We start from the raw sequence: 25,676 nt of genomic DNA, 5'->3' as shown, positions 1-25,676 counted from the left end.
TTTCCGGTTCATCTAGCCTTGCCGTAAGTCGTTTCTATCAGTCGCACAGGACTGTGGGGCGGTCTTAGGTAGGAAGGAGTTTTTTTGCTCGTCGTTGTCAGTGTCTACTGTTTGGAATTAATCAAGTTTCGGGAATCACTACCGCTGCCACCAACATGTCGGTCCCAAGCGCACTCATGAAGCAACCACCCATCCAGTCAACGGCTGGAGCCGTCCCGGTTCGCAATGAAAAAGGTACTGTGCCTTCCCCTCTCCCAATAGTATCTTACCTCTTTCAGCTTCGACATCCTTCAAACCTCCCCAAGGCCGGCACTCCAACCCCAGCGACCCTTGAGATCCGCCTCTAGTTTCTCCCACCTCCCCACCCTAAGTTTGCACCCGGTCGCGTTGCCTGAAAGTGGAGGCGGGACCCACTTGCATTTGATCTTGTTTCTGGGACCTGTCTGCTCTCATGTACAGCAAGCACCCCTCTTCTCTTAGCCTCACAAATCGCCTGGTCTGATATACATAGTGAAAGCCTGTTTGCAGGGCGCTGTGCGGAATACAGCTTCTCCTGTTATCCATAGCAGACTGTTTAGGCTGCTTTTGTAACCTTTGCCGGTTATTGTAGCTATGTGTCTGTCTCCCTCTACTAGATCATAAGCTCATAACTCCTTGAGGCAGGAACCATGTCGTCTTCCAGCTTTTTTCTCCTTTTCAACCAGCGCAATGGCTGCTTATTAAATTAAATATAAAGTTGTGTAAGACAATGCCCCTAACCTTGAGGAGTACATATTCTAATGATAAGAGTTGCAATGGACTGGAAGTGTGGCTCAAGTGGTAGAGCGCCTGCCTAGCAAACTCTAGGCCCTGAGTTCAAACCCCAGTACTGCCTATTATGCAAGTATAAGATATTTAGGGGAATAAAGAAAGAAGGACTGTCTTTAAAAAATGCAAAAAGAGGCACATGCCAAGCACAAGAAGGGATAGACCATCTCAGATTAGGGTAATTAAGGAAAGCTTCTTGCAGAAGTGGCATGTAGTTCGATCCTTTAAGGACAGGTAAGAGTTCAGTGAATGCCGATGGAGGAACACCATACCGGTTTAGGAAATCAGACCAAAGAGTTTTTTTTCACTAAGGATGTTGGACAAAACAAAAAAAAAAAATACCAATCCTTTCTTGTTCTAAGTGTACTGTCTGCCATTGTACAACTTGCCTTCTTTCTTTATGTATTTATTTTGTGGTGTAGAGGATTGAACCCCTGCCTCCTTCGTGCCAAGCATCCCAGGCCACCGTACTACTACTGAGCTACTTCCCGAGATCCCCTTTTTTTTTTCTTTTGTAACTCGATGAGGTTTTTGAGAATTACCCTTTGGATACATATCGTCTAGTTCATTTTTATTATCTAACTCATGTAACTGCTTATGAATTCCATTGGGTAACTACCACAATGATCAGCATCCTTGTTGCTGTATTTTTACTCTATTTCGGAAGTACTACGATTGTCTTTTTTTGCATGTGTGTGAAACTGGGGTTTGAACTCAGATTTTCATGCTTGCAAAGCAGGTGCCATACCTCAGTCCATTTTGGTTATTTTAGAGATGAGGGCTCTTGAACTGTTTGCCCAAGATGGCCTCGAACCTCAGTGGTCTTGATCTCAGCCTCCTGAGCAGCTAGGATTACAGGTATGAGCCACCAGTGCCTGGCTCAGTTGTCATTCTTAAATGTTAATTCTTAATTGTTGCACTTGTGTAAGAATTTAAGGAAGACTACTAAATTCATCATCAACTTTACTACCTTTTTGCTAATTGCTCTCCAAAGTCAGTTGTAACAGCATGAGTTTTTATTTCCAGGATATTCATCCACATTTTTTTCAAATTTTTGCCCAATCTAACTGGTGTGAAGTAGTATCTTATTATTTCAATTTGCATTCTACTGATTACTCGTGATAATGGATATCTTTATTTCATCAGCTCCCTACCTTTTTTTCTATGAATTAACTTTCTGTCAATTACCCACTTTGCTGTGTTATTATATATTTCAAAACTATAATATCTTTTCCCCCATTTTTGGCTTGTCTTTTACCTTCAATTATGGAGTCTTCCATAGTCTCTGTTATATGTTTTTGGTTTTAGTGTTATCAGATTGATGAACTTCATCCTTTTATAGTTTTTGCTTTTTTGGTATATTGTTTAAGAAAATCTTCTCCCCATCCTGAGATCATAAATAGTCAGATTATAGAGATTTTCCATCTTCTGAGTGTCACATATACTAAATAGGATTGAATACACAATTCTACCAAGTGGAAGGTAAATTGAGGAGCTTACAATTCAGAAGGGAATGTAATTTTTTTTCCTGAGACAGCAGCTTGATATGTAGCTTAGGCTGGCTTCCAACTCACCATCCTACTACCTCTGCTTCCTGAGTGCTGGATACAGGCAGGTGCCATCACCTTCATCCAACCAGGATCCTCCTGATCTCTGCCTCCCAAGTAGCTAGGATTATAGGTATGAGACACCAGTATCCGGCTACCCTGCATTTCTTTTTGAACTCCTTTAACTTGTCTGTTAGTTATCTTGTGTTTCCTACATAGATGCTCATTTAGTCTGCAAATTATGGCAGTTTCAGTCCTTTTTTTTTTTTTTGTTACTGGGGTTTGAACTCATGGCCTCATGTGTGCTAGGCAGATGCTCTACCACTTGAGCCACACTCCTAGTCCTCAATTTTCATTTCTTATGCCCAAATTAGAATCATAATAGAATGCAGACTATAAGATGTAATAGGAATAGCATACAAATGCCTATCGTTTGTCTGTTTGTTTAAGAAATAGGGGTCTTGCTATGTTGGCCAGGTTGGACCTAAATTCCTATGCTCAGGCAGTCTTCATGCCTCGGCCTCTGGAGTAACGGGCTACAGGCCCAGACCACCACATCCCACTTCTACTGTTATTCATTTCTTTTTTTTAACGTGCCCTAGGAATAAAACAGCTTTGGCCACCAGCCCAGGCAAACAAAGGACCCTAGAATGAACAAAGCACTGTCCTCTGCTCTGCCCCAGCCTAATACAAGAGCAACACCAACAGTGAGGAGTCTCTTTGCCTAGTCACTATTGTTAAAAGGGGGTACTTTCCAATTTTCACCATTTAGTACAGTTTGAGCATCCCTAATCCAAAAATGCAAAACACGTGATCCAAACTTTTTGCGCACTGGAACAATGAATGCTTAAAGACTTTCAGATTTTGGAATATTTCACACTTGGGATTTTCAGATTAGGGATGCTCAGCTAATAATACCTATGCAAATATTCCAAAATCCAAAAAACTAAAATCTGGTTTTCAAGTATTTTAGCTATGGAATATTCAGGCTATATAATGTTTGTTGTATCTATTGCTAAGATTATGTGACTTAAAGAAAATACGCTGCTTTCCCCTCTCCCTCATTAATTTTCTTTTCTTTCTTTTTTTTTTTACTGCTGGATCCACACCTCTAGTCCATTTTGCTCTGGTTTTTGGAAATGGGATCTCTCGAACTATTTGCCTGGGTTGACTTCAAATTGTGATCCTCCCAATCTCAGCCTCCAAAATAGCTAGATTACACGCATAAGCTACCTGCACCTGGCTCCCCCATTAATTTTCTAAGGTTAAGCCATTCTTGAAGTTTTGGACTTAATCCTACTAGATCATGATGACTATTATCTCTCTCTGCACTGGAATTGTTTGTATTTATAAAATAGAAGGTTTGATAGCACAGAAGCTAAAGGAAAAGAAAGTTGAAATAGGTAAGATTAGAATATTGAGTTATATGGGTATATGTTGTAAAGGCTGCAATACAAATTCAAGAGGAATCTAAAAGAATGCTTGAGAGACTGAAGGTGTGACTCAAGAAGTAGGGCACTTGCTTTGCACATGTGAAATCCTAAGTTCAAACCCCAGTTCATAAAAAAAAAAAAAAAAGAAAGAAAAAGATCTGTAAAGAATGCTTGAGCAGTATTTCAGTCTTCCCACTTGACTCATCCTTGTTATGTGCTGGGCACAGTTAAAAATAATTTGTTTAAGGTATAGCTGAAGTGGAACAACATGAAGGGAGAGGGGACTTTTTTCTGCTGCTTCACTGCCCACCTTCCTCCACTTCATCGTACCCAAGCTAAGCCTCCTTATCTTAGTGTTAGCATTCACAAGAATGCCTTTCCATGATTTGGCCTTTGTAGGAAAGTACTATTACATGAGTCAGTGGTTGAATAATGGCTCTCTTCTCCCACTTATGCTCTTGCCTACCAGGAATACAGAGCTGTACCTGCAAAGGCCAAGAATTGGAGGTTACTGGGAAGAGGGTACTGAAACATTACAAGTTATCTTTGTTTCCTTACCCAGGTGAGATTTCCATGGAGAAAGTGAAGGTAAAACGATATGTCTCTGGAAAGAGGCCAGACTATGCCCCTATGGAGTCCTCAGATGAGGAAGATGAAGAATTTCAATTCATTAAGAAAGCCAAAGAACAAGAAGCAGAGCCTGAGGAACAGGAGGAGGATTCATCTAGTGATCCACGTCTGCGGCGTTTACAGAACCGTATTAGTGAAGATGTGGAAGAGAGGTAATGACTAGGGTTCAGTTCTTCTGGGCCTGAACTTCTACTGTTTAATTAACAAGAACAACAATAGCTCATACTGGAATGACACTGTTCCAAGTAGATTACATTTACTAATTCTTTTTTTTTTTTTTTTTTTTTTTTGGTGGGGCCAAGGTTTGAACTCAGGGCATTGTGCTTACAAAACAGGAAACAGGTGCTCTACTACTTGAGTCACACTTATAATCCACATTTACTAATTTTTTTTTTCTCTTGATGGTACTGGGGTTTGAACTCAGGGTGTCACCTTGCTAGGCAGGCATTCTACCACTTGAGCCACTCTGCCAGCCCTTTTTTGTGTTATTTTCAAAATAGGATCTTGAACTATTTGCCTGGGCTGGCTTGGAACCTCTGTCCTCCTGATCGCTGCCTCCTGAGTAGCTAGGCATGAGCTACCAGTTCCAAGCTACTAATTCTTGGGGTTGGGGATTTAGCTCAGTGGAAGAGCACTTGCCTGACAAGTGTAAGGCCCTGAGTTCGGTCCCCAGCACCAAAAAAAAAAAAAGGGAAAAAATAGAAAAAAACCAAGCTACTAATTCTTTGTCTTTTTTTTTTTTTTTTTTTTAATGGCATTGGGGTTTGAACTCAGAGCCTTGTGCCACCCTGCCAGCCCAAAACTGTTTTTCGTTTTGTTTTGAGGCACTGGGGTTTAAACTCAGGGCCTCATGCTTGTTAGGCAGGTGCTCTACCCTAGCTACTAATTCTTAATCCACACAATAACCTTGTAAGATAGGTACTCCTATCCTTAGCTTACAAATGAGGAAACTAAGGCAGAAAAGGACTAGGAAGGTAACCTGACCAAATAAATGGCAGCTTCAGAAAACAGCAGGTTACTTCTGGTGTAAACACCCAATTAACTCATTAGGATAATAGAAAACAGAGACCAAAACAAAAAGGAAAGAAAGGAGGGAAGGAGGGAGAGAGAGGAGAGAGACAGCAGAGACAGAGACAGAGAGAGAGAGAACAAACAGAGACCAGAGACCAAGGTGGCTAGGGATGCAGCTCAGTGGTAAAGCACTTGACTACCATATGTGAAGCCATGGATTCAATCCCGACCACTACAAAAACAAAAACAAAAAAAACCCAGACCATTTGTTGGTTTGTTGAAGGGAGTCTTTTTAGCACAGAGATATCTTATAAGATTTGTGAAACTTAGGGTTCAAGTGGTAGAGTGCCTGCCTAACAAGTATAAGGCCCTGAGTTTGAACCCCAGTACCACCAAAAAAAAAAAAATTGAGGAACTGATTTTACCCATCTACTTACTCTAAAGACCAATGAATGAGGGGAGATGACACTAATGAAGTAGGAGAAAAGACATGAAACATGGTCTCATGTTGAAAAGAGAGCCCTCAGTTTGGGAGTTTGAATGTTGTATATTAATTAAGGCATTACCTTATAGAGCAGGCAAGAGGTCCTGAACCTCTTTTTGTCCTCATATGTCTCAGGAATCTTGTAACAGACCTCCAAAGCCAAAACAGTTGCACTTATTTTGTTTTATTAAATAGATCCAAATAACATAAGTTATTTTTTGTTGTTTTGGGTGTTGGCAGTACTGAGGTTTGAACTCAGGGCCTTCCGCTTGCTAGATAAGTGTGCTCCTACTTGAGCCACACCCCAGCCACAAATAGCGTATTTATATCCTAACAACTTAGCCACTTAAAAAACATACACACACAAAGAAAAAAATATTTTTATTTCATTCTTCTTAACTACAGTTACTTACTAGTAGGACTTGTAAGCCTGTTGGACACTGACTTCTCAAACCTGAAGTCAGAACTGTTACACTTTCATTGCCTTTCTATATTGACCTTCATGCTTAATTGTGATTTATTACAACCACCACCAAAACCCAGTTTTACAAAGCTGCCATGCCATTGAAAGAAATGTAATAATATCTGATGTTGAAATTGTGAACTACCTTGAGGTATTATTGTCTCTAAGTTCCCTGTGAGTTTGCTGGAGTGCCCCATGGTGATGCCTGAATGGATGCTTAATGTTTTAGGCTCAATTTGGCTATTTGCTTTGACATTCTGGAGTAGTCTTTTTAATCTGCACCTCAGTTTCTTCATCTCAAGACTTCATTATTAGTGAAGGCAACTGTCAGAGTGCTCTTGGCTAAGGAAATGTAGTTGATGCTCCTTCATTTTTGTGACATTGGTGTTACAAATGGAGATCCTGTTTTTCAGATTGGCTCGACATCGGAAAATAGTGGAACCTGAAGTGGTAGGAGAAAGTGACTCAGAAGTAGAAGGAGATGCTTGGCGCATGGAACGAGAAGATAGCAGTGAGGAAGAGGAAGAAGAAATTGATGATGAGGTATGATAAAGGAATATGGGAGTATTTTTCCTAGGGACAAGAAAAATTGGGGCCCAGTGCTTATTTGTTGCACAAGATTATTGCTTTTGGTAGAACTCTGATTTTATTTCCTGTTTGTTGGGCGATAAGGTTAAAAATGACATAATGCTAAATTGCACTTACTCATGACAGAATCTGCTGAGCTTCATGAGGGAAAAATAAAAGCTATGCTAGAGGTTGGGGTTGTAGCTCATAGTAGAGCTTTTGCTCAGCATGTGCAAAGCCCTGGGTTCAGTCCCCAGCACCAAAAACAATGCCATTTTAGAACACTGATTATGTGAATAACTGGCTTAGGTGTATGCCTTGATAGGAAATAGAGCGGCGCCGTGGCATGATGCGTCAGCGAGCACAAGAGAGAAAAAATGAAGAAATGGAAGTAATGGAGGTGGAAGATGAAGGACGTTCGGGGGAGGAGTCAGAATCAGAGTCTGAGTATGAAGAATACACAGACAGTGAAGATGAGATGGAGCCTCGCCTTAAGCCAGTCTTCATTCGAAAGTACGTATCTCATAAGCAATGTACTTTTCAGGTATAACAATAAAAGCATCTTTTCTATTCCATGTTCTTCTGAAATTTAAGCATTAAGGTAAAATCTTTTGCCCAATGCCCTAGCCCTGCAACATACATGCTTAGAGGTACCTTGGTAATAGCAGAAAGCCTGAGTTTATTTTCACATCTCCCTTTCCAGTTAAAGAGAATATATCTGCCTATAGTTGTATATTTTAAGCACAAAATTAAACTTGAAGAAGAAATTCCTATTTCTTTCCTCATGGCTGGAGATCCTACTACTCACAGTCTAGGAGGTCCCGTGCTATTTAGGCAGTTCTCAAAGATAAATGAAACTGTGCTCTGAAGACCTGAGATGACTCCTGGTTTTGACTATTTCAAATAATAGAGCCAAAGATTGCCTGGCTTTGTCTGGTTTAGGTGGGACTAGATCTAGGGAGACAAAGAACTCCACTCTAAGGACTTTGGGCAATTAACAGGACCTCTGTGATGCAGGAAAGACCGAGTGACAGTTCAAGAACGTGAGGCTGAAGCATTGAAACAGAAGGAATTGGAGCAGGAAGCAAAACGGATGGCTGAGGAGAGGCGCAAGTACACGCTCAAGGTACTAGGAGTGGTTGTGAGAGTCAGGTGCAAAGATTAATGTAATTAGGTTTGTCAGAGGAGACGCAGGAAGTCCAAAAACTTAATTGTTCTCTTTATCCAGATTGTAGAAGAGGAGACCAAGAAAGAGTTGGAGGAAAACAAGCGGTCCCTGGCTGCACTGGATGCACTCAATACTGACGATGAAAATGATGAAGAGGAGTATGAGGCATGGAAAGTACGAGAGCTAAAAAGAATCAAGAGAGACAGAGAAGACCGAGAAGCGTGAGTAACAGGATCGGTCTAGAGTTAATACTCCTAGTGGAACAGGTTTCTAATAGGGGAACTTTCAGGCCCATCATATTCTGCATTCCACTCTTGCTTCTTGCAGTTGAGTGAGTTTCCCATGTTGGAATGTGAGCTTTACTGTGATGTAATCAGGAAAGAGAAACACACTTTGTCAGTTATTTCTCATTGATAGAGCGCCAGCTAATGCTTGCTTTAGTTTCCTATTGGACACCAAATCTAGGCTGACAGAGTGGCTCAAGTAGTAGAGAGCCTGCCTGCCTAGCATACATAAGGCTCTGAGTTCAACTCCCAGGACTACCAAAAGAAAAAAAAGTTAGAAAAAGACACAAATGTTACTCACTGTTAGTAATTATCTCCTTTCATATAAAAACCTAACCAAAAATCAAGTGACTTGAGACAGTTTTTTTTTTTTATTTTTATTGTTTTATTATTCATATGTGCATACAATGCTTGGGTCATTTCTCCCCCTTGCCCCCACCCCCTCCCCTACCACCCACCCTGCCCCTTCCCTCTCCCCCTCACCCCCTACTTGAGACAGTTTTTAATCTTTTTTTTTTTTTTTTTTTTTTTTTGGTGGTACTGGGGTTTAATCACAGAACCTTGCACTTGCTAGGCAGGCACTCTACCACTTGAGCAATACACCTAGCTCTTTTTGCTTTGGTTGTTTTTGAAATAGAGTTTCACATTATGACTGGGTCAGCCTGGACCATGATCCTCTTAAGTTACACTTCCCTGTGGCTTGGATGACAGGCACATGCCACCACGCCCAGCTTTAACTGATTGGTTAAGATGCAGTCTCGCAAACTTCTTGCCAAGGCTGGCCTTGACCTGTGAAGCTTCTGATCTCCACCTCCCAAAAAGCTAAGATCACATCACAGGCTTGAGCCATGTGCCTGATGAAGCAACAGGTTTTTTGGTTTTGTTTTTGTTTTTTCATGGGATTGGAGTTCAAACTTGGGGCTCTGTGCTTCCAAAGCAGGCTATGAGTCTTCTTTGAGCTGCTCGAGCCACACCTGCAGTCCATTTTGCTCCGGGTATTTTGGAGATGAAGTGTCGAGAACTATTTGCCTGGCTGGCCTTAAACTGCTATCCTCCCAATCTCAACTTCCCAAATAGCTAGAATTACAGGCTTGAGCCACCAGAGTTTGGCTGCAACAGCAGGTCTTTGTTTCTCTCAATTCTGCAGGTGGACAGGCTGGCAGAGTGGCTACAGTGGTAGAGTACCTGCCTAGCAAACACAAAGCCCTAAATTCAAACCCCAATACCAAAAAACCCCCAAAAAACTCAAAGGACATTTTGGAGGTTTACTGAACATTTGCTCTAGTAGTTTCACATAATGCCTCAGCTGGAGAACTGACTAAACTAGAAAGTTCAAAAGAGCTTTCTTCATGTCTGGTAATTGGTGCTGACTCTCAACTAGAATGCCTCAGTGCTTCACTTTGCCTTCAGTTGGGTTAGACTGGTTGGGTTTTTTTGTTTTTTGTAGTACTGAGGCTTGAACTCAAGGCCTACACCTTCAGCCACTCCACCAACCCTTTTTTGTAAAGGGTTTTTTCAAGATAGGGTCTTTTGAACTATTTCCCCAGACTGGCTTCCAACTGCATACTTCTGATCTCTGCCCCCTAAGTAGCTAGGATTATATTCTGAGTTTTTTTAAAAGCTAAGAAGGCATTGTAGGGAAGAGAAATTAGTAATGTTGCAAAATCAAGCAATAATAGTATGTTAAAAAGGTGAATAATAACTAAAAGGAGATGTGACTTATTTTCAGAAAACTAGATCTTTCTAAAGCTTGAAAAATACTAATAGTTTTGCTCTCTGGACAGACTTGAAAAGGAGAAAGCAGAAATTGAACGCATGCGAAACCTGACTGAGGAAGAGAGGCGAGCTGAGCTTCGGGCAAATGGCAAAGTCATCACCAACAAAGCTGTTAAGGGCAAATACAAGTTTTTACAGAAGTATTATCACCGCGGTGCTTTCTTTATGGTAAGTAAAAGGGAGTCAGAAAATTGGGCAGTAGGAATAACTCAGAAGCTTTGAGTTCTTTTTTCCACTGGAATGAGAAGAAACTGACATAAAATGTTATTTCCACTTGCCAGCAGTCAACCTTCTCATTTGCTTTTTGCCTCAGAACATAAATGCAGTAAAAAGTATTAGCGAGGAAGATGATTGTAGAAGCAGGAAGAGCAGCAACAACAGTTCTGTTTTAGACTCAGCTCTCAGAAATGATATAATAGAATTAAGGAAATAAAATAGTGAGCTATATAGATACTCAACAAATTAGGTCCCAAAACTACTTAGATAACATTTCATAGCCAGGCGAGAAGTTTGGTTATTGAAAAACAAGCTCTGAAAATAGCTTTACAATAATTCATATTTGGGTGACATTTCATTTTGAGCTGAAAGAAAATGACTAAATCTAATTAACAAAATAACAAAAAAAAAAAGGTAAGTATTCATGCTATGCAGAATGCCCTTGTCTTGGTTCTTCCTATAAAGATCAAAGTCAAGGGCTGGTAAAGTGGCTGAAGAGAGCACCTGCCTAGCAAGCATGAGGCCCTGAATTCAAAGCCTAGTACCACCACCACCCAAAAAAAAAAAGACTAATTTTTCTAAGTGCTATCTATCAAAATATCAAACCCTAAATATTCCTATTACTGCTGAATTCTTCCCTTCAATGCAGATTTTGGTAAAATTTTAAAACTTCAGTAGATGGAAGGCTGAGATAAGGAGGTTGGTTCACAGTTCAAGACCAGCCAGTTTGCAAGACCCCCATCTCCAAAATAACAGCAAAATTAGACTGAAGATATGGCTCAAGCAATGACTTCAAAACCCAGTCCCCCACCAGAAAATATTATAATAATAATGAAGATTCTTACAGAAGCAGTGTGTTGCTGGCTGAGATACATGAGGAAAATTTATGTCAAAGTCAGTCTTTTGTTGCACATACTCAAATATTGACTCATCTGGACAAGAAGTAAAATAGGAATGACGTTTGGGATTAAAAGAGGAATTTTTAGGCCCTAAAAAGTAGATCCCACAAAAAACTTAACTATCCTACCTGAGTTCCTTACCCCAATACTACCAAAATAAATAAATTTGTGGTTTGGATCTATATCAAATAAAACCACAAGACTGATAGGATTATTTTTCTGCAGGATGAGGATGAAGAAGTATACAAGAGAGATTTCAGTGCACCTACCCTTGAGGATCATTTCAACAAAACTATTCTTCCTAAAGTCATGCAGGTATGGTGACCTTAGATAACATAGGAAAACACTATTGCAAGCTGAGTTGCATGGTACATTTGATAATATAACTCATGTACATCCTTCCTTCAGGTCAAGAACTTTGGACGTTCTGGTCGTACCAAGTACACCCATCTTGTGGATCAAGACACCACCTCCTTTGATTCAGCCTGGGGTCAAGAGAGTGCCCAGAACACAAAGTTCTTTAAACAAAAGGCAGCTGGGGTACGAGATGTATTTGAGCGACCATCTGCAAAGAAGCGGAAAACCACCTAGTGTTCAACTACTTATTCCAACTGCTGGACACGAGTGGAAGTCTCAGCATCGGGTCCTTGATTTCCTTTCACTGTTATTTACATGGTTCCTGTATCCAGCCTCCTCCTGGACTTACTGCCATACTTGTGTTATTGGGCGACCCAGTCTTTGAAGGTGCTTTGTGAGGTTTGGACTTGTGCTGAGAAACCCACAGAAAAGCACTGTCCAGGTAGGATTAGAGGTTTCCCACTTAAAACTGTTTCTGAGAAATCTTAGGTTTCTCTAACATAGCTTCCCATATTTACTTGGGACTGTTGAATTTCTTTTTCTGGCCTCTTAGCTTGGGTCAGAAATATGGGCGCGTAAATGAACAATGCATTACTTCTACCTTAGGGTTAGAAATCTATATATGCACCAAGAAATCTAAGCTCTTTGAAGCCTGTTTTGCATTTTTGGGTACAGTCAACCTTTCTAAGTGAACATGCTTTTTGATCCATTTGTGTGTGTTTCAAGAAATAAGTCACACTAGGAATATTTTTATCATATTTTGGGGGGAAAATGTGTAAGCTGACAAGGACTAACTACTAACTAAAATATAACAAGGAGTTATCAAGCAAGTTGTTTGATCATGCCCTCTGATCTCAGAAACAAACTCACATACTAGACAGATGTTATGTAGCACCCACATTTATTCCATAAGCAAGTACAAATCTGTTTGGTTGTCCTTGCTCTAAACTATAGTTATACATGGAACAAATGTTGACTCATAAAATGGGGCATCTTACTGATAAGCACCTGCTAACCTACTAGTATCTCATATATCATGGGGAGGGGAGAGATCAATGCCCTCTGAGTAGCAATCCACACTGTCAATACTAGAGTTAAATTCAGTTTTCTTTCCACTTAATACTTACTGTATAAGCACCATGCACATGGCAGAGTACCAAGAGTTCTACAGGTTAAAAGAAATGAAATTTTACCAGCAGGAAGACTTTTCTCAATTGCATTAAAAAAAAAAAAAATCCACCAGATGTGGTAGTGCATGCTTGTAATCCCAGCACTCAGGAGGGTGAGACAGGCCAGCCTGGGCACCAAATGAAACCTAGTCTCAAAAAAAAATAAAACACCAAGGTTTTTCACATCCTTAAAATGCCCCTAAAAGAATCACTTAGACCATTTAATTAAACCATTTAATGTTGTAGAATAAAATTATAAGTGTAAACAATTACTATGAGGTAATAAAGATGAACATAGTGTCATTCACTATTATGTGTGGGGTGCAATCTAAAAATTACCCCAGAGCCAGAGATTAAAGCTTTTTTTTTGAGGTACTGGGGGTTGAACTCAGTGCCTATACTTTGAGCCACTCCACGTTTTTTCAAGATAGGGTCTTGTGAACTATTGTGCCCGGGCTGGCTTTGAACCACAATCCTCCTGATCTCTGCCTCCTGAGTAGCTAGGATTACAGGCATGCCTGGCAGGCCTTAAAATTCTTTAGGGAGAGCACAATACCATTTGAATGTCCACGCTGAGGCAGGTATTAGCCAAACTTTCGTATTCGTTATCTCGTCACTTCTTACAACAGTCTATAGGGTACTGTCGTTTTATAATTAGTTAAAGAAACAAGCTAAGCAAGTAGAACTTCATCAAAGCTGATGGACTTTTAAAGTAAAATTACTGTCTTTTTCTCTAGGATAGGAAATGAAATATAGAATGTAAATGTTATGATTAAATCTTTTATAGATGTATGTGAGGCCTCCCTGCCCACCAGTTAAGTTTAAAAAATAACCTTTGGCTGGGGGTATGTTTCAAGTACTAGAGCAATTGCCCTACATGTGGGAGGCCCTGGATTCAATCCACAGAATTGGGGGGGAACCACACATCTAAAAGCCAGCATGGTGTGTGCGCCTGTGGTCTCAGTACTTTGGGGTTTAAGTACTAGGCTACATAGACTCACAAAAGGGAAGGAAAAAGAAAAAAAAAAAAACCCTTGACATCTATTATTCTTACATTCCCATCTCAAGTACCTAAATTCTAACTCCAGTGGATTGGTAACCATCATCTACATAAAGGCTCTTAAGTAGGAGCTAGCCTTTCAGCTATCATAAACTATCCTAGAGAGTCAATCCTAGTGATACAAATCTGTAATCCCAGCACTCCCTAGATAGAGGCAGGAGAATTGCCAGTTTGAGGCCTACCTGGGCTATGTAGTGAGACCCTGTCTTAAAAGAGATGAACTGCATAAGCTATCCTGGAGACACATGCCCTTGGATACAGTAACTTTGCAGACTCCAAATGTACTTTGAATACTGATGAATGAGACTAGCCTGCACCTACAATCTATCTGAACATAAGGTACTTTTCTACCTTAAGATTTGTGGGAAGGAGGATCACAAATTCAGGAATACTCCAACAAAACAATATATAGTGCACTTGATTCAAGATAATTAAAACAAACAAACAAACAAAAAACTTTATTGCAATAAGTTAATCCAAAAAATGTCTGAGAAAGCACCTATCAGTTGGTTAGGGCAATAAGAGCTTCTACCACATTGCCCATGTGTTCCCGCAAGCTCCTTTCTGCTGCTGCTCGAGAGATCTCCATCTCTGTCATCTGCAAGAAAAGGATCATTTTATATAGGCTTCCTTCCAGACTTTAATGTACCACCAAACTACCTACTGGCTCCACTTGTTTCAGAAAACAACCCAAATTAGGCAAAACAACCTCCCCTGCCCATACACTAGTTAGGCATTACTACTCACTATCAACTCCAGATCTTCCTTCTTGATTGTGACCTTTGCCAGTTCCTTCTCCCTGCAAATATTTATGTACATTAGCCCTCATTCTCTCCCTCTACCTACCATAAACTACCAACTATGCCTCGAAAATAAGCGAATCTTTACTAATTAGCATACATTAATAGTACAAGGGGGTTTCACAATGCCATAGATGTATATAGTGTACTCTGAACAACTTCAACCCTTCCCTCTATTACATTCCATTCCCTTAACCCTTCCCACCCCCAAGTAAGTGAATCTGGATAAACACTCAAGTGGAAATACAAAATGTTTCCAACATTACTATACTTTCCCCTGGAGGCTTCCACTAACGACAAAGTTGTAAACCCTAGAATTCAAAGAGTTGAAGAACAAGGTGGGCGGGGGAGGGGGGATAAGGAAGAATGATGGAGGAGGGTGAATCTAATTAAGATACATTGTAAGAACATAGGTAAATGTCACAATGAAACCTCCCAGTACAGCCAATACAAACAAAGTTCAAGGGCGGTAATGAAGAGTTAATGATGGTTTTTATTTTTTCTGGGGATAGGGAAAGAGCAGATAAGGCTGGCTGCGTGCTGACGACTTACCGCTCCTGTTTGGCTTTCTGCTCCCGGGACCGTCTATCTCCAATGACGGACATAGCCTACGGGAAACACAGATCTGGTTACCGGAGCTCCATTACCCCCAATTCCCAAAGAGGCCGGTAACAAGCAGCTCATGTATGCACTCGCGAGGGTTGCCAGGAGCCGTTCATTCTGCGCACCTGAGGCCGGCTTAAGCCCGCCCTCCATGCAGCTCCTTTAAGGAAGCGGCGGGGTTGGGTGTGGGGCGCCGATTCGCCCCGTTCTCCCCGGCTGCTCCTCCCGCCATCGACCTCAGGGCCCCACTGCGCTCCAGCGCGCTCGGACGCTCCCGGTCAACCTCACCGTCTCCAGGTTGGAGCTCTGGATCTCCTTCTCCTCCGCGTAGTCGGTGACCCGCTCCAGGTCCGCGGCACCACTGTCATGTTTCCGTGGCTTCTCAGGAGGCCGCTCCGGGCCACTGGTCTCGGTCTCCAACTCCAACTCCACGTCCCCCTCGGTCGCCATAGCCAACTCACCGCACCGCGACTTCCGGTAGCATTCAACTTCCGCCCAGGGAGGGGGGCGGGCCGACACTGGACCACACCTTTATGCCCCGGTTCTAGAAGCTTCAAGGAGGAAGGTGGTTCTCCTCCCACTTCCTTTTGGGTTTATAGTTTTCTGCAAGGTCTTCTCCAAGACCTAAGCTGTCACCACTCCAGACCAACCCAAGGCACAGCCTTCTCTCTTCTTCACCTAGGAACAAACCCCACACCCGCACACCCATCAAGCAAGCCTCTCCAACCGGGATGGATGATGTCTAATCCTAAACCAATTAAGAATGCTAATCCCTAGGAGGCCAGATATGCAAACTGCTCCCTAATCTAGGGAAAACCACCTGACTGGGTCCATATGTGAGGGCTCCAGGAGAGCTTTCTTTATAAGAGCATTTGAATTTACCACTTCCTGGAGATTGGTGTACATTTCCTGTCCCCATTCTGCCTTAGACTGAGCGATCGATCAGTCCCAGCAACGCGGCAGTCCACTGGGCTGAAGTCAGAAGTGACTACTTTCTCATCTACTTTTCATCTGGTGGACACAGGCCTCATCCATGAGACAAAGATGGTGGGTACAAAGACCATCACAGGCACTGGTACCTCGATGGGCCTAGCACAGCAGAGCAGTGGAGTCAGCAATGTCATAGTGAAAACTCCCTTCTATCAGGTGAGAGGGTGCTTGGGCAGATAGGTTTGAAAGCTCCTTGAAACAAGGATTATCTGAAAAACTGGAAGCACAGGATGGCTGAAGCTGGGAAGGAAAACCTGCAGAAGCCAATAGATAGGCCCTCTTTTCTTCTCTATTGTCCCTCTGGTTCTTTGTCTCAGTAATGAGTAAGCCTCTCCTCCCATGTTCTCAGTCAAATGTTCAGATCTAGGGAAAGATAAATAGCTCAAGCCTGCACTCAACTCTTGTGATAAAAACCCTGCTAGTAATCAATGGAAGGCAATCTCAAATAGCTCAGAACCTGAGAATTCCTGAGTTAAAGGAAGAAAAGGGAAAATTCTGGAATTCAACTTCATGGGTTAACCTCACACATGCATTAACATATGCCTTTCTTCTGCAAATCTCCACCTTGCTATCTCATACCTGCTCTATCCCCAGATCTCCTGCTGTGGGGCTGCTCCTCCTACTAGCTGCTGCCACTCTAGGTGGCCCTCTCTCACAGAGTCTACTTGTACCCGCCTGCTCTACACCCTCCTCCATATGGTGGCCTCAGCAGTCTGCTGCCTCCTGCTATCAAGGACAGTGGTGGAAAGGGTCTGGGGCAGGGCACATAGTGTAAGTGGGAGGGGGCCAGGTTGTAAGGTGGGAGGAGAAGGATAGACAAGAAATTCAGACTGGAGGTAAGGGTAAAGGAGGGGGGTATGTCAGTGAGAACAGGCACCAATCCACTTGTCCTACCATTTCTCATATACACACACTCCCTCCAGATCCAGATGCCCTCAGCACTGTGTGCCCACCTGTTTGGCCACTGTAACTGTCCAGTGCTCAGTGGCTCTGGAGCTGTGTACAGAATATGTGCAGGAACTTCCACATTCCACCTGCTGCAGGCTGTGCTGCTGGTTCACCTCCACTCCCCACCAGCCTGCGGGCACAGCTGCATAACAGGTTTGTGTGTACTTTTGGGGTGGGGAGGAGACAGAAGAGCAAAGTAGACACAAACTGAGTAAAGGAAGTTCCGGAATGAAGTAACAGCACTGTGAAAAGACAGAAGACAGGTTTAAGTCCCTGCTTCCGCAATTCTTGCTGTGTGGCCATGAGCCAGACACTTGACCTCTTTGAACTTCTATTCTCTAACATGGAGATAACAGTGGTGTCATTATATGCTGACTCCTGCCTGGATGTTATTAAATATTTTTGAGTTAAATGCAATGGACCTGTTCCCAGACTCCCACTTAGGACTGGTTCCTCCTTTTCTATACTTAGTTGTCTCTTCTTTGGCCTCTTTCCATATTTTTGTTATTTTCTTCCTTCCCCCACAGGTACACTTAATTCCTTTGCTTTTTTCCTTGAGCTGGTTTTGTTTATTTTGGGTGGGACTGGGGTTTGAACTGAGGGCTTCACGTTTGAACAGCAGGCACTCTACTACTTGAGCCCCATCTCCAGTCCATTTTGCTCTGGTTATTTTAGAGATTGGGGGGGGGGGGTCTCTCAAACTGTTCACCCATGCTGACCTCAAACCATGATCCTCCAGATCTCAGCCTCCCAAGTAGATAGGATTATAGGTATGCCCAGCTGAGTCTGCTTTTCTATTGCCCCTCTAACCAGCTTCTAGGCTCTTCAAGCTGCTGTTCCTGTTAGGTCTCTGTGCTATTGCCTTCTGCATCTCTGATGAGCATCTTTTCCCAGGTACTCTCTCACACCATAAGCAGGGGTAGGCTAAAAGGCTTTCTAACATAGGAAGCCAGGCATGGTGGCACACAAATGTAATCCCAGCACTGGGGAGACTGAGGCAGGAGAACCACTAGTTGGAGGTCAGCCTGGGCTACACAGCAAGAACCTATCTCAAAAAGAAAGGGGGGAGGGGGAAAAGCAGAGTGATATATATATGACCAGTTACATTTTCCCACTGGTGCCCATCTTGCAGCCTGGCATTACATTGGCATCTGCGGAGGCTTCACATTCATCCTACTACAGTTGGTGCTCATCACAGCCTTTGCCCACTCCTGGAACAAGAACTGGTAAGAGGCACATAACCCTTCCTAAAGGCCCTTCATGGGGAAGCTGACTGGCATTACTAGATGCACAAAGACTGGGCAAAAGCCATGGCAAGTCACCAGTCCCATAGTCTCTCACTGAATAGTATCAAAAAGCTCAGGAATGGCTAAGGGAGTGGCTCAAGTAGTAGAGCACCTGCCTTGCAAGCGAAGCTCCGAGTTCAAACTCCAGTACCACTAAAAAAAAAAAAAAAACCTTAGTAATGGGACTAGAGCATGAGTTAACCCCCCAGTTACTGCCAAAAAAGAAAAAAAAAATAAGAAGCTCATAATGACTTTGTGGGCCAGTGAAATAATCACACCAGTCTTCTAGAAGAATGGGGATAGTTGATAGTGGAGCTCCAAGCCACTGCCCACCTGCCCTCCTCCTTAGGCAAACAGGTGCAGCCCAAGACTGCAGCTGGTTCATAGCTGTGTTGCTGGCTACCTTAGGATTCTACAGCTTGACAGGTGTGGGAGCTGTGCTCTTGTTTCACCACTACACACGCCCTGCTGGCTGCCTTCTCAACAAGATGTTGCTTAGCCTGCACCTTTACTTCTGTGGCCTCCTGTCCTTCCTCTCCATCGCATCTTGCATCTGCCTCAGTGGGTATATGCCCTACATTTGGGGGGCCGCTTAGCATTATAGCAAATTAGCCTTCTCAATCCCAATTATCTGATAAAAACAATCTGCTTCCCAAGGAATGGGGAGACAGCACAGGTGGGGGGATAGGTGTGGAGATTACCACCCTGTAGACTAAAACAGTGACAGCTGTCTCCCCAGAGCAACCCACTCTGGCCTTCTACAAGCCTCTATCATCAGCTGCTATATCATGTATCTGACCTTCTCCACACTGTCCAGCCCTCCTCCAGAGAGAGGTAAGGGACAAGACCTGGACTCCCAGCGCCAAGACCTTTTCTGCCTCCGCCAAACACTCAGCTTTGTTCTTAACACCTTTGTCTTCTATTGCCTCTCCCCAGTAATCCTTCAAGGACAGAATCACACACAGTGTCTGCCTGGTCTGATTAAAATGGAACCCCAAATACCTCACTAGCAGTGCTAAGTGCTGCCATCATGTATGTTTGTGTGCTTTTTGCTTGGTAAGTAAAGGTGTCAAGGGGAGAGGTGTGAGAAGAGGATGCCCAGGAGAGGAAGGGATAATCAGATGAATGTCTACCACTCTAGTTTATTTAAACTTTACAGCAAGACTAGGAGAAAAGCTCCCTACGAACAGGGACAATTTCTAAGAATAGCACTTTGTCAGATGATCTGTATGAGATGACAGGGAAAGCGGAGAATGATTTGTGAATTTAAAATGTACACATTTTAAATCTTTGTTTAGAAGGCGCTTACAAGCACCTTCCTCAAGGTTATCAATATGGACTAGTTGGCAATAAATACCCCCAATCTCTCCCAGTTGACTGGACTTGATTTTCTTTCTCAGTAATGAGGCTTCCTATCTGGCTGAAGTATTTGGGCCCCTGTGGATCATCAAAGTATACAGCTATGAGTTCCAGGTGAGTATCAAGAGCTCAATATCCCCAACACCTCCCCACCCTCCGACAAACAGACAGACACACACACCCTACCAACCTCTACCCAGAATGCTCAGATTCTAGCTGCTATTACCTTTTATTGAGTACCCACAATGTGCTAGGCACTGTGCTAGATACTTTACATACATAATCTCATTTAATTTAATCCTCACAACAACCCTGTGAGGTAGGTATTTGCCCCATTTTACAAATGGAGAAATTGAGGCACAAAAGATTAAACATCTTACCAAAGTTTGCATAGCCAGTTATATGTTGGAGCAAAAATTTAATACAAGTATGCCTCCACTTCTTATACTAGACCAATCTTTTCAAAGGGGAATTTTTCTTACATTCTTTTGAAGCCATTCCACAACATGCTGCCCTGTTTTTCAGAAGCCCTCACTATGTTTCTGCTGCCCCAAAACAGTGGAGCCAGAGAATGGTCAGTGTCAAGTGAACAATGTAAGAAATGGTAGAATTCTGTAAAGTACCAAAGAGCCCTCTAGAGCCTTCATGAAAGTAGCTGCGGGAGAAAAGGAAGAGGTGTCTCAGCAGCATTGCTTCCCAGCAGCCCTTTCCTCTCTCCAGGGCAAGGGGGTGGGATAGCCAGGCCAGCTGACCAAGAGCCCCCTCCAGCTCCTCCAGGGCAAGCCCAGCATCTTTCCTACAGCTACTCTGCCTTCCACTTTATCTTCTTCCTTCCTTCACTCTACATCATGGTTACTCTTACCAACTGGTTCAGGTAGGATGGAGGTAGACCTGATACAGTCCCCCTGAAAACCTAATTATTTTAAGAGAAAGAACATTCAAGGCCATTTCATAGGGTTCTTAGGAAACACACATGGGTCTTCTATGATTGTGGTGAGGTAGGACAGCCTAAAAACTAATGCCCTGCATATTCTCTAACCAGTCTTTGGTTCCACAGCTATGAGGAAGCAGAACTGGAGAAAACCTTCACCAATGGTAGCTGGGCTACCTTCTGGGTCAAGGTTGCCTCATGCTGGGCCTGTGTACTCCTCTATCTGGGGCTGCTACTGGCACCAATTTGTTGGTCTCCCACCCAGAATCCCCAGCCCCTTCTTAGCCTTAATCAAGACTGCCATCGTATCAGTACTGCAAAGTAAAAAACAGCCTCCAGTCTAGGTTATTTAACAAACAGGGCTTCCTTAAGTTTGTGCCCCTAGTCTTGGCTATGGGGAGTTCAGCACCTAAAGGACATAACTGGAAGAAGTGGTCAAACACACCCTAATGCCATGGGCAGCTTCTGACTCACTGGAGATACCGTTATGTCTTCATCCCAGCTCAAGAGCCTAACTCAAAATCAGCTCAGGTACCACTGCTTGATCCGAGCAGACAGTGTGGCACCAGTCCCTTCCTGGCTCCTGAGCTGGAGGTGGGGGTAGGGAAAGACAACAGGGTCTCAAGACTTGGGTCTGCCTTTGGAGATAAAAAAAGAAAATGAGCAGTTTGGTCCTGGGCACAGGGATATAAGAAGCCCAGAACCACAGAACAAACCAGGGCAAAGGAAGAAAAGAGTTCAAAGGCTACCCCAGGTTTTAATCCTGATGTTGAGGGTCAAAGGAAGTGGGAAGACAAAAACCACCCTCATTCCACAAGGAATGACAAAAGAGAAATAGGAACACTTAAGAGCAGCTGACAACTGAAGTTGGTGAGCAGGATTTTTTGGCTAACTTTCAAGCAGACAGACAAACTGAGGAAGAATGAGGAGGAAGAGAGGCATAAACTTAGGTTTTGGAACATTCCCTCTTAGGTCCTCAACTCCATCCTCAGGATGGTGTTCAAGGTCTGGGTGGAGGACAAAAATCACAGAAAAGAAGTCTATGTTTCTTAAAGGACTCCTCTACCACATAATTGGATTGCTTTTCTGGCTCTAATAGTAAAATAAAGGATTCTTCTGTGATGTTTCACTTATTAAGTCTACAGATCCACAATCTCTTTCTTAAGAGTCTAAAGAGCTTTCCCCTTTTGGTGGAAAAGGGCAGTCACTCCTCCATCCCCATCCCCCCCCCAATCCCCAGTCAAACCAGGCGCTCAAGGAATTACAAAGCTACTTTTAATACTTTGGGGTGTGCCCCACAGGAATAAAAAACACTGGGAAGGGGTAACCACTTCACCCCCAGGAGTGGCCCAGGGGGAGAGAGGCTACCTGAGGGGAAGGAAGCACAAAAGGGACCCGCTGCAGACTCAGGGCAAAGGGAATGCCATCGGTGCTGGGACCTGTGAGCACTACAGGAGGAAACGCGAGCATGGTGGGACTGGCTCCAGGCACACAGGCGAAGGGCAAGAGGGTTGGACACGAAGCCACAAAGCTACTTGGGTTCCTCCTTCTTCTCGTTTGCCTTTTTCTGCTTCTGCTGCATGATCTCCGAGTCCCTGGGGGTAGAGATGATGGGGCACTGGGAGGTACCAGAGGGCAAAAGGGACAAGATGCAGGGGGATGAAGGGCACAAAGGATAAGATGGAAGTGGTTGGGACAAAGTTCAGCATGTGGCTGCTGTATTCCCACCCTAGGAGAACAAGAGGAATAGAGCTGAGGCTCAAAAGGTAATCAGTCTCCATCTGGCTGTTGCCCAAGGGTCAGAAGTCTGGCCACACAGGCCCAAGGCTCTCTATTCTGTGCAGAGTACCACACCCAGCTACACCAGTCAGAAGTTGGGAAAAGGGAGGAGAAGCTAACAGCACGGAGGGCCAAAGTACTGGGCAGTCATAACCTTAACTGTACTTGGTAAGTGACGCTCCCTGCCCTTGCCCTTAAGGTCACACACAGGGGCATTCAGAAATCAGACTAAGGGCAGGGACCGGCCCCAGTCTCTTCCTGTAAGGTTGTGACCTAACAATTTGGAAAGTGGGGAGGAAATAAAATCCTAGAGGAAGCACTACACTCTTCCCCTCGCGATTAGTCCAGATTCAGGCCCTGAGTAGCGCTCTTTCCTAGTACAACCCTTGGCTAACCCAGGTCTCCCCTGTCCCCTCCCCTCCCTGGGGCTACCTCTGCTTGCGGGCTGCAGCAGAAAGCCCATCATCTCGGCGCTTTCCCTTAACCGAGTCGCTCTGCTTTTTCATATTCTTCTGGCGGGCGAGCTCACGCTGGTTACCGCCTAAGAAAAGAGGGTAAGAAGTGAGAAGCCGGGACCGCTCGGGACACACAGCGGCGACCCTTCTCCCCCTCCCCGGACACTGCAATCCCCGGGCCTGGCTGCTGGCAGGGAACGGGGGGAGGGGGGAGGAGAGGAGGCTTGCCACGGGCCAGGTCAGACTGCGGGGTGGAAGGAAGGAGTCCGACCCAGGAGGCAGCTGGAAGCGTGTTTCAAGTTTCGGGGAGGCGTGGGGGCCCAGACAGGTGGTGCGATGTGTGTGGACCGTTTGGGTCTCTTTGGGGGATGGGCTAGATTCAGGAGTAGGAGGCGCCGGACCTCCCACTGGGACTGAAGGCTTCCCACACAGCGGAAGGTCGATGAGGCCCTATGCCTAACAGAGGGGTCTCAGGAAGTGGCTGTGGGCAAAGGGCTCCATTTCCGGGCTCTGTGCCTAAGGACAGCTAAAGAGCGCTCCGAGAGAAAGGCCTCGCTGGGGAAGCTACGAGGTCAAAGCCGGCAGTTCGGCGGTCGTGTTTATGGTGAATGTAAAGAAAAGGGCAGAAAGAAAGGATCTCAGTGCTCACGGGTCATGGCGACAGCAGCGGCTCCGGCCTGCCTCCGTTGCGTCCCCTCGTTCTGGCCGACGTTGCAGGTCCCGCCCCCTTCATGCAACGCAACCTAGTCGTCCCCTTCCTCCCCGCCCCTCCACGCCCTAGCGCTAACTCTGATTGGACAAGGAGAAACACGTGGATCCCAGGGCCACGCGCTAGCCCGGGCGGATGAGGGGCGGAGGGGCTCAGGCGGAGCGCGCGGCGTGGGGCGGGGCTTCCCGGGCGAGGCGTTGGGCGGGGCTTGGAGAAACTGGGCCGTGTCACGTGGGTGGTGGGGGTAGAGGGGTGCGGCTGGCGATGTGGCGCTCCCGCGGGCTTGAGCACGTGACGGGGCAAAGTGACCTCATGCAGGGAGAGTGTGGGGTACTGACAAACTTTCCCTAAAGGAACGCGGGGGAGAGGGGGTGGGAAACGAAAGGCAGGGTTTTGCAGGGCCTAGGTGGTTCATCCGGTTCTCTGTTACCAGTACTCTATAACTAAATTTGGCCCTGTTGCTTAGAACATCCCCATCCCCCGGCCATTTATTTGGTCACTTGTGTTCACAGTTCATGTAAAAGCATCTACAAAGGCCACGTAAGTAACACCCTTCCAACCACATTGTCCCCTTCTAAGGCGTGGGTCTTAAAAGTGATCTTGCTTATTTCCCCACGGAAAGTTTTTTTATTTTTCTCCAGGTACTAGGGATTGAACTCCTACATGCACATGCTGTACCTGTAGCACTGAGCTACACTGCTATAGGATTTCCCGCAGAAACTTTGTAAGGATGCAGTAGTTGGGGTGTTTTGGAGGACCCCAGAATCACAGATTATATAGAGTTAGAGCAGGGGCTCAGATTAGGGAATGCATATGTTATGTCCATATGTTATGTCCTTCCTCTGGAAGTTTCCCCACTGTGCTGTCTCATCTGCCATACCTCCTTTGTGAAAGTTGAACAGGACCAGAAGCTAAAAAAGTTTCTCATTCTCAGTTCCTTTTATCTTCTACAAGGCTCCCCATCCGACTAGGAGAAATGCTTAGGCAATATAGAAAAGGGGAGTGGTTGTGAATTTTAACTTGATTCTTTCCAACTAGTGTCCACAGCAGAATCAACTTGAGGCTGGGACTTTTTTTTTTTTTTTTTTTTTTTTTAGGTAATGGGGTTTGAACTCAGGGTCTGGAGCTTGCTAGGCAAACACTCTTCCTTTTGAGCCCTGTCTTTAATAAAAAGAGAAATATGATTGCTAAGTTGCAGTTAGCAGTAAATTCTGATTGCTGCTGCACCATAGGGTGACTGTAGCTAACAATGATGTACTGAAGATTTCAAAATCTAGAAGAACTTTGAATGCTTCATCTCTTAAAAAGAAAGCAAACCAGGCACCAGTGGCTCATATCTGTTATCCTAACTACTCAGGAGACAGAGATCAGGAGGATCTTAGTTCAAAGCCAGCCCCAGGCAAATAGTTCAAGAGACCCTGTCTCAAAAAAAACTCATCACAAAAGAATGGCTGGCAGAGTGGCTCAAGCAGTAAGAGCATCTGCCTAGCAAGTGTGAGGCCCTGAGTTCAAAACTCAGTGCTGCCAAAAAAAAGGCTGGGGATGTAGCATGGTGGTTTAGTGTTTGCCTTGCATCTCGCATGCATGAGGTCCTATGTTTGATCCAGTATCACAAAAAAAAAAAAAGAATCTGTTGAAATTGTTCAAAGAAGGGGCAGGGAGAGAGTGGGGATGAGGGAGAATGATGGAGGGGGTGAGTCTAATTAAGATACATTATAAGCACATATGTAAATAAACATCACAATTAAATTCCCCTGTACAACTAATATTTGCCAATAAAAATTAAATGATAAATGTTTGAAGAGATAGATACACACCCTGTACACATGTATCAAAATGTCACGTGGTACCCCATAAATACAAATGTTTTTATGTTTTTATGTATTGATTAAATTTAATATAGCCAGGCATGATGGTGCACACCAGTGATCTCAAATTCAAGGCT

General features: G+C 44.1%; 4 protein-coding genes across 6 annotated transcripts; 2 read left to right on the top strand and 2 right to left on the bottom strand.

Annotated features, from left to right (window-relative positions):
* Nucleotides 1–20: 20 nt before the first annotated feature.
* Nucleotides 21–13,118, top strand: Mfap1 (microfibril associated protein 1). The gene is made up of 9 exons (XM_020156205.2): nucleotides 21–234; nucleotides 4,350–4,569; nucleotides 6,789–6,918; nucleotides 7,268–7,455; nucleotides 7,960–8,068; nucleotides 8,171–8,331; nucleotides 10,179–10,338; nucleotides 11,511–11,600; nucleotides 11,694–13,118. Exons 1-9 carry the CDS (start codon nucleotides 156–158, stop codon nucleotides 11,874–11,876), a joined length of 1,320 nt encoding a protein of 439 aa, XP_020011794.1. The 5' UTR covers nucleotides 21–155; the 3' UTR covers nucleotides 11,877–13,118.
* Nucleotides 13,119–14,302: 1,184 nt separating this feature from the next.
* On the bottom strand, nucleotides 14,303–15,864 carry Hypk (huntingtin interacting protein K). Of its 2 annotated transcripts, XM_020156222.2 has the most exons (4): nucleotides 15,563–15,864; nucleotides 15,224–15,279; nucleotides 14,619–14,670; nucleotides 14,303–14,469 (listed from the first exon to the last, which is right to left on the bottom strand). In XM_020156222.2, the coding sequence occupies exons 1-4, from the start codon at nucleotides 15,722–15,724 to the stop codon at nucleotides 14,374–14,376; spliced, it is 366 nt and encodes a 121-aa protein (XP_020011811.1). In that variant the 5' UTR covers nucleotides 15,725–15,864; the 3' UTR covers nucleotides 14,303–14,373. The 2 variants fall into 2 exon arrangements, with proteins under 2 accessions (XP_020011811.1, XP_073921950.1); XM_074065849.1 differs by lacking the exons at nucleotides 14,303–14,469; nucleotides 15,224–15,279 and having other exon boundaries at nucleotides 14,611–14,670; nucleotides 15,563–15,785.
* Nucleotides 15,865–15,950: 86 nt separating this feature from the next.
* Serinc4 (serine incorporator 4) lies at nucleotides 15,951–21,798 on the top strand. Its single transcript, XM_074065850.1, is given in 12 exon segments — nucleotides 15,951–16,420; nucleotides 16,859–17,035; nucleotides 17,188–17,329; nucleotides 17,332–17,371; nucleotides 18,033–18,106; nucleotides 18,345–18,438; nucleotides 18,848–19,059; nucleotides 19,899–19,971; nucleotides 20,383–20,431; nucleotides 20,578–20,731; nucleotides 20,915–21,033; nucleotides 21,036–21,798. Coding segments are annotated over 12 exon segments (1,314 nt in total). The 5' UTR covers nucleotides 15,951–16,318; the 3' UTR covers nucleotides 21,114–21,798.
* A 248-nt stretch (nucleotides 21,799–22,046) lies between these two features.
* Nucleotides 22,047–23,805, bottom strand: Serf2 (small EDRK-rich factor 2). 2 transcript variants are annotated; one of them, XM_020156224.2, is made up of 3 exons: nucleotides 23,672–23,805; nucleotides 23,000–23,108; nucleotides 22,047–22,406 (listed from the first exon to the last, which is right to left on the bottom strand). In XM_020156224.2, the coding sequence occupies exons 1-3, from the start codon at nucleotides 23,676–23,678 to the stop codon at nucleotides 22,121–22,123; spliced, it is 402 nt and encodes a 133-aa protein (XP_020011813.1). In that variant the 5' UTR covers nucleotides 23,679–23,805; the 3' UTR covers nucleotides 22,047–22,120. The 2 variants fall into 2 exon arrangements, with proteins under 2 accessions (XP_020011813.1, XP_020011812.1); XM_020156223.2 differs by having other exon boundaries at nucleotides 22,187–22,383; nucleotides 23,672–23,804.
* Nucleotides 23,806–25,676: the final 1,871 nt, after the last annotated feature.

The sequence above is a fragment of the Castor canadensis genome, chromosome 2 (genome assembly GCF_047511655.1).
Source record: "Castor canadensis chromosome 2, mCasCan1.hap1v2, whole genome shotgun sequence".
NCBI classification, from domain to species: Eukaryota; Metazoa; Chordata; class Mammalia; order Rodentia; family Castoridae; genus Castor; species Castor canadensis.
This window is presented reverse-complemented; position numbering and strand designations above follow the sequence as displayed.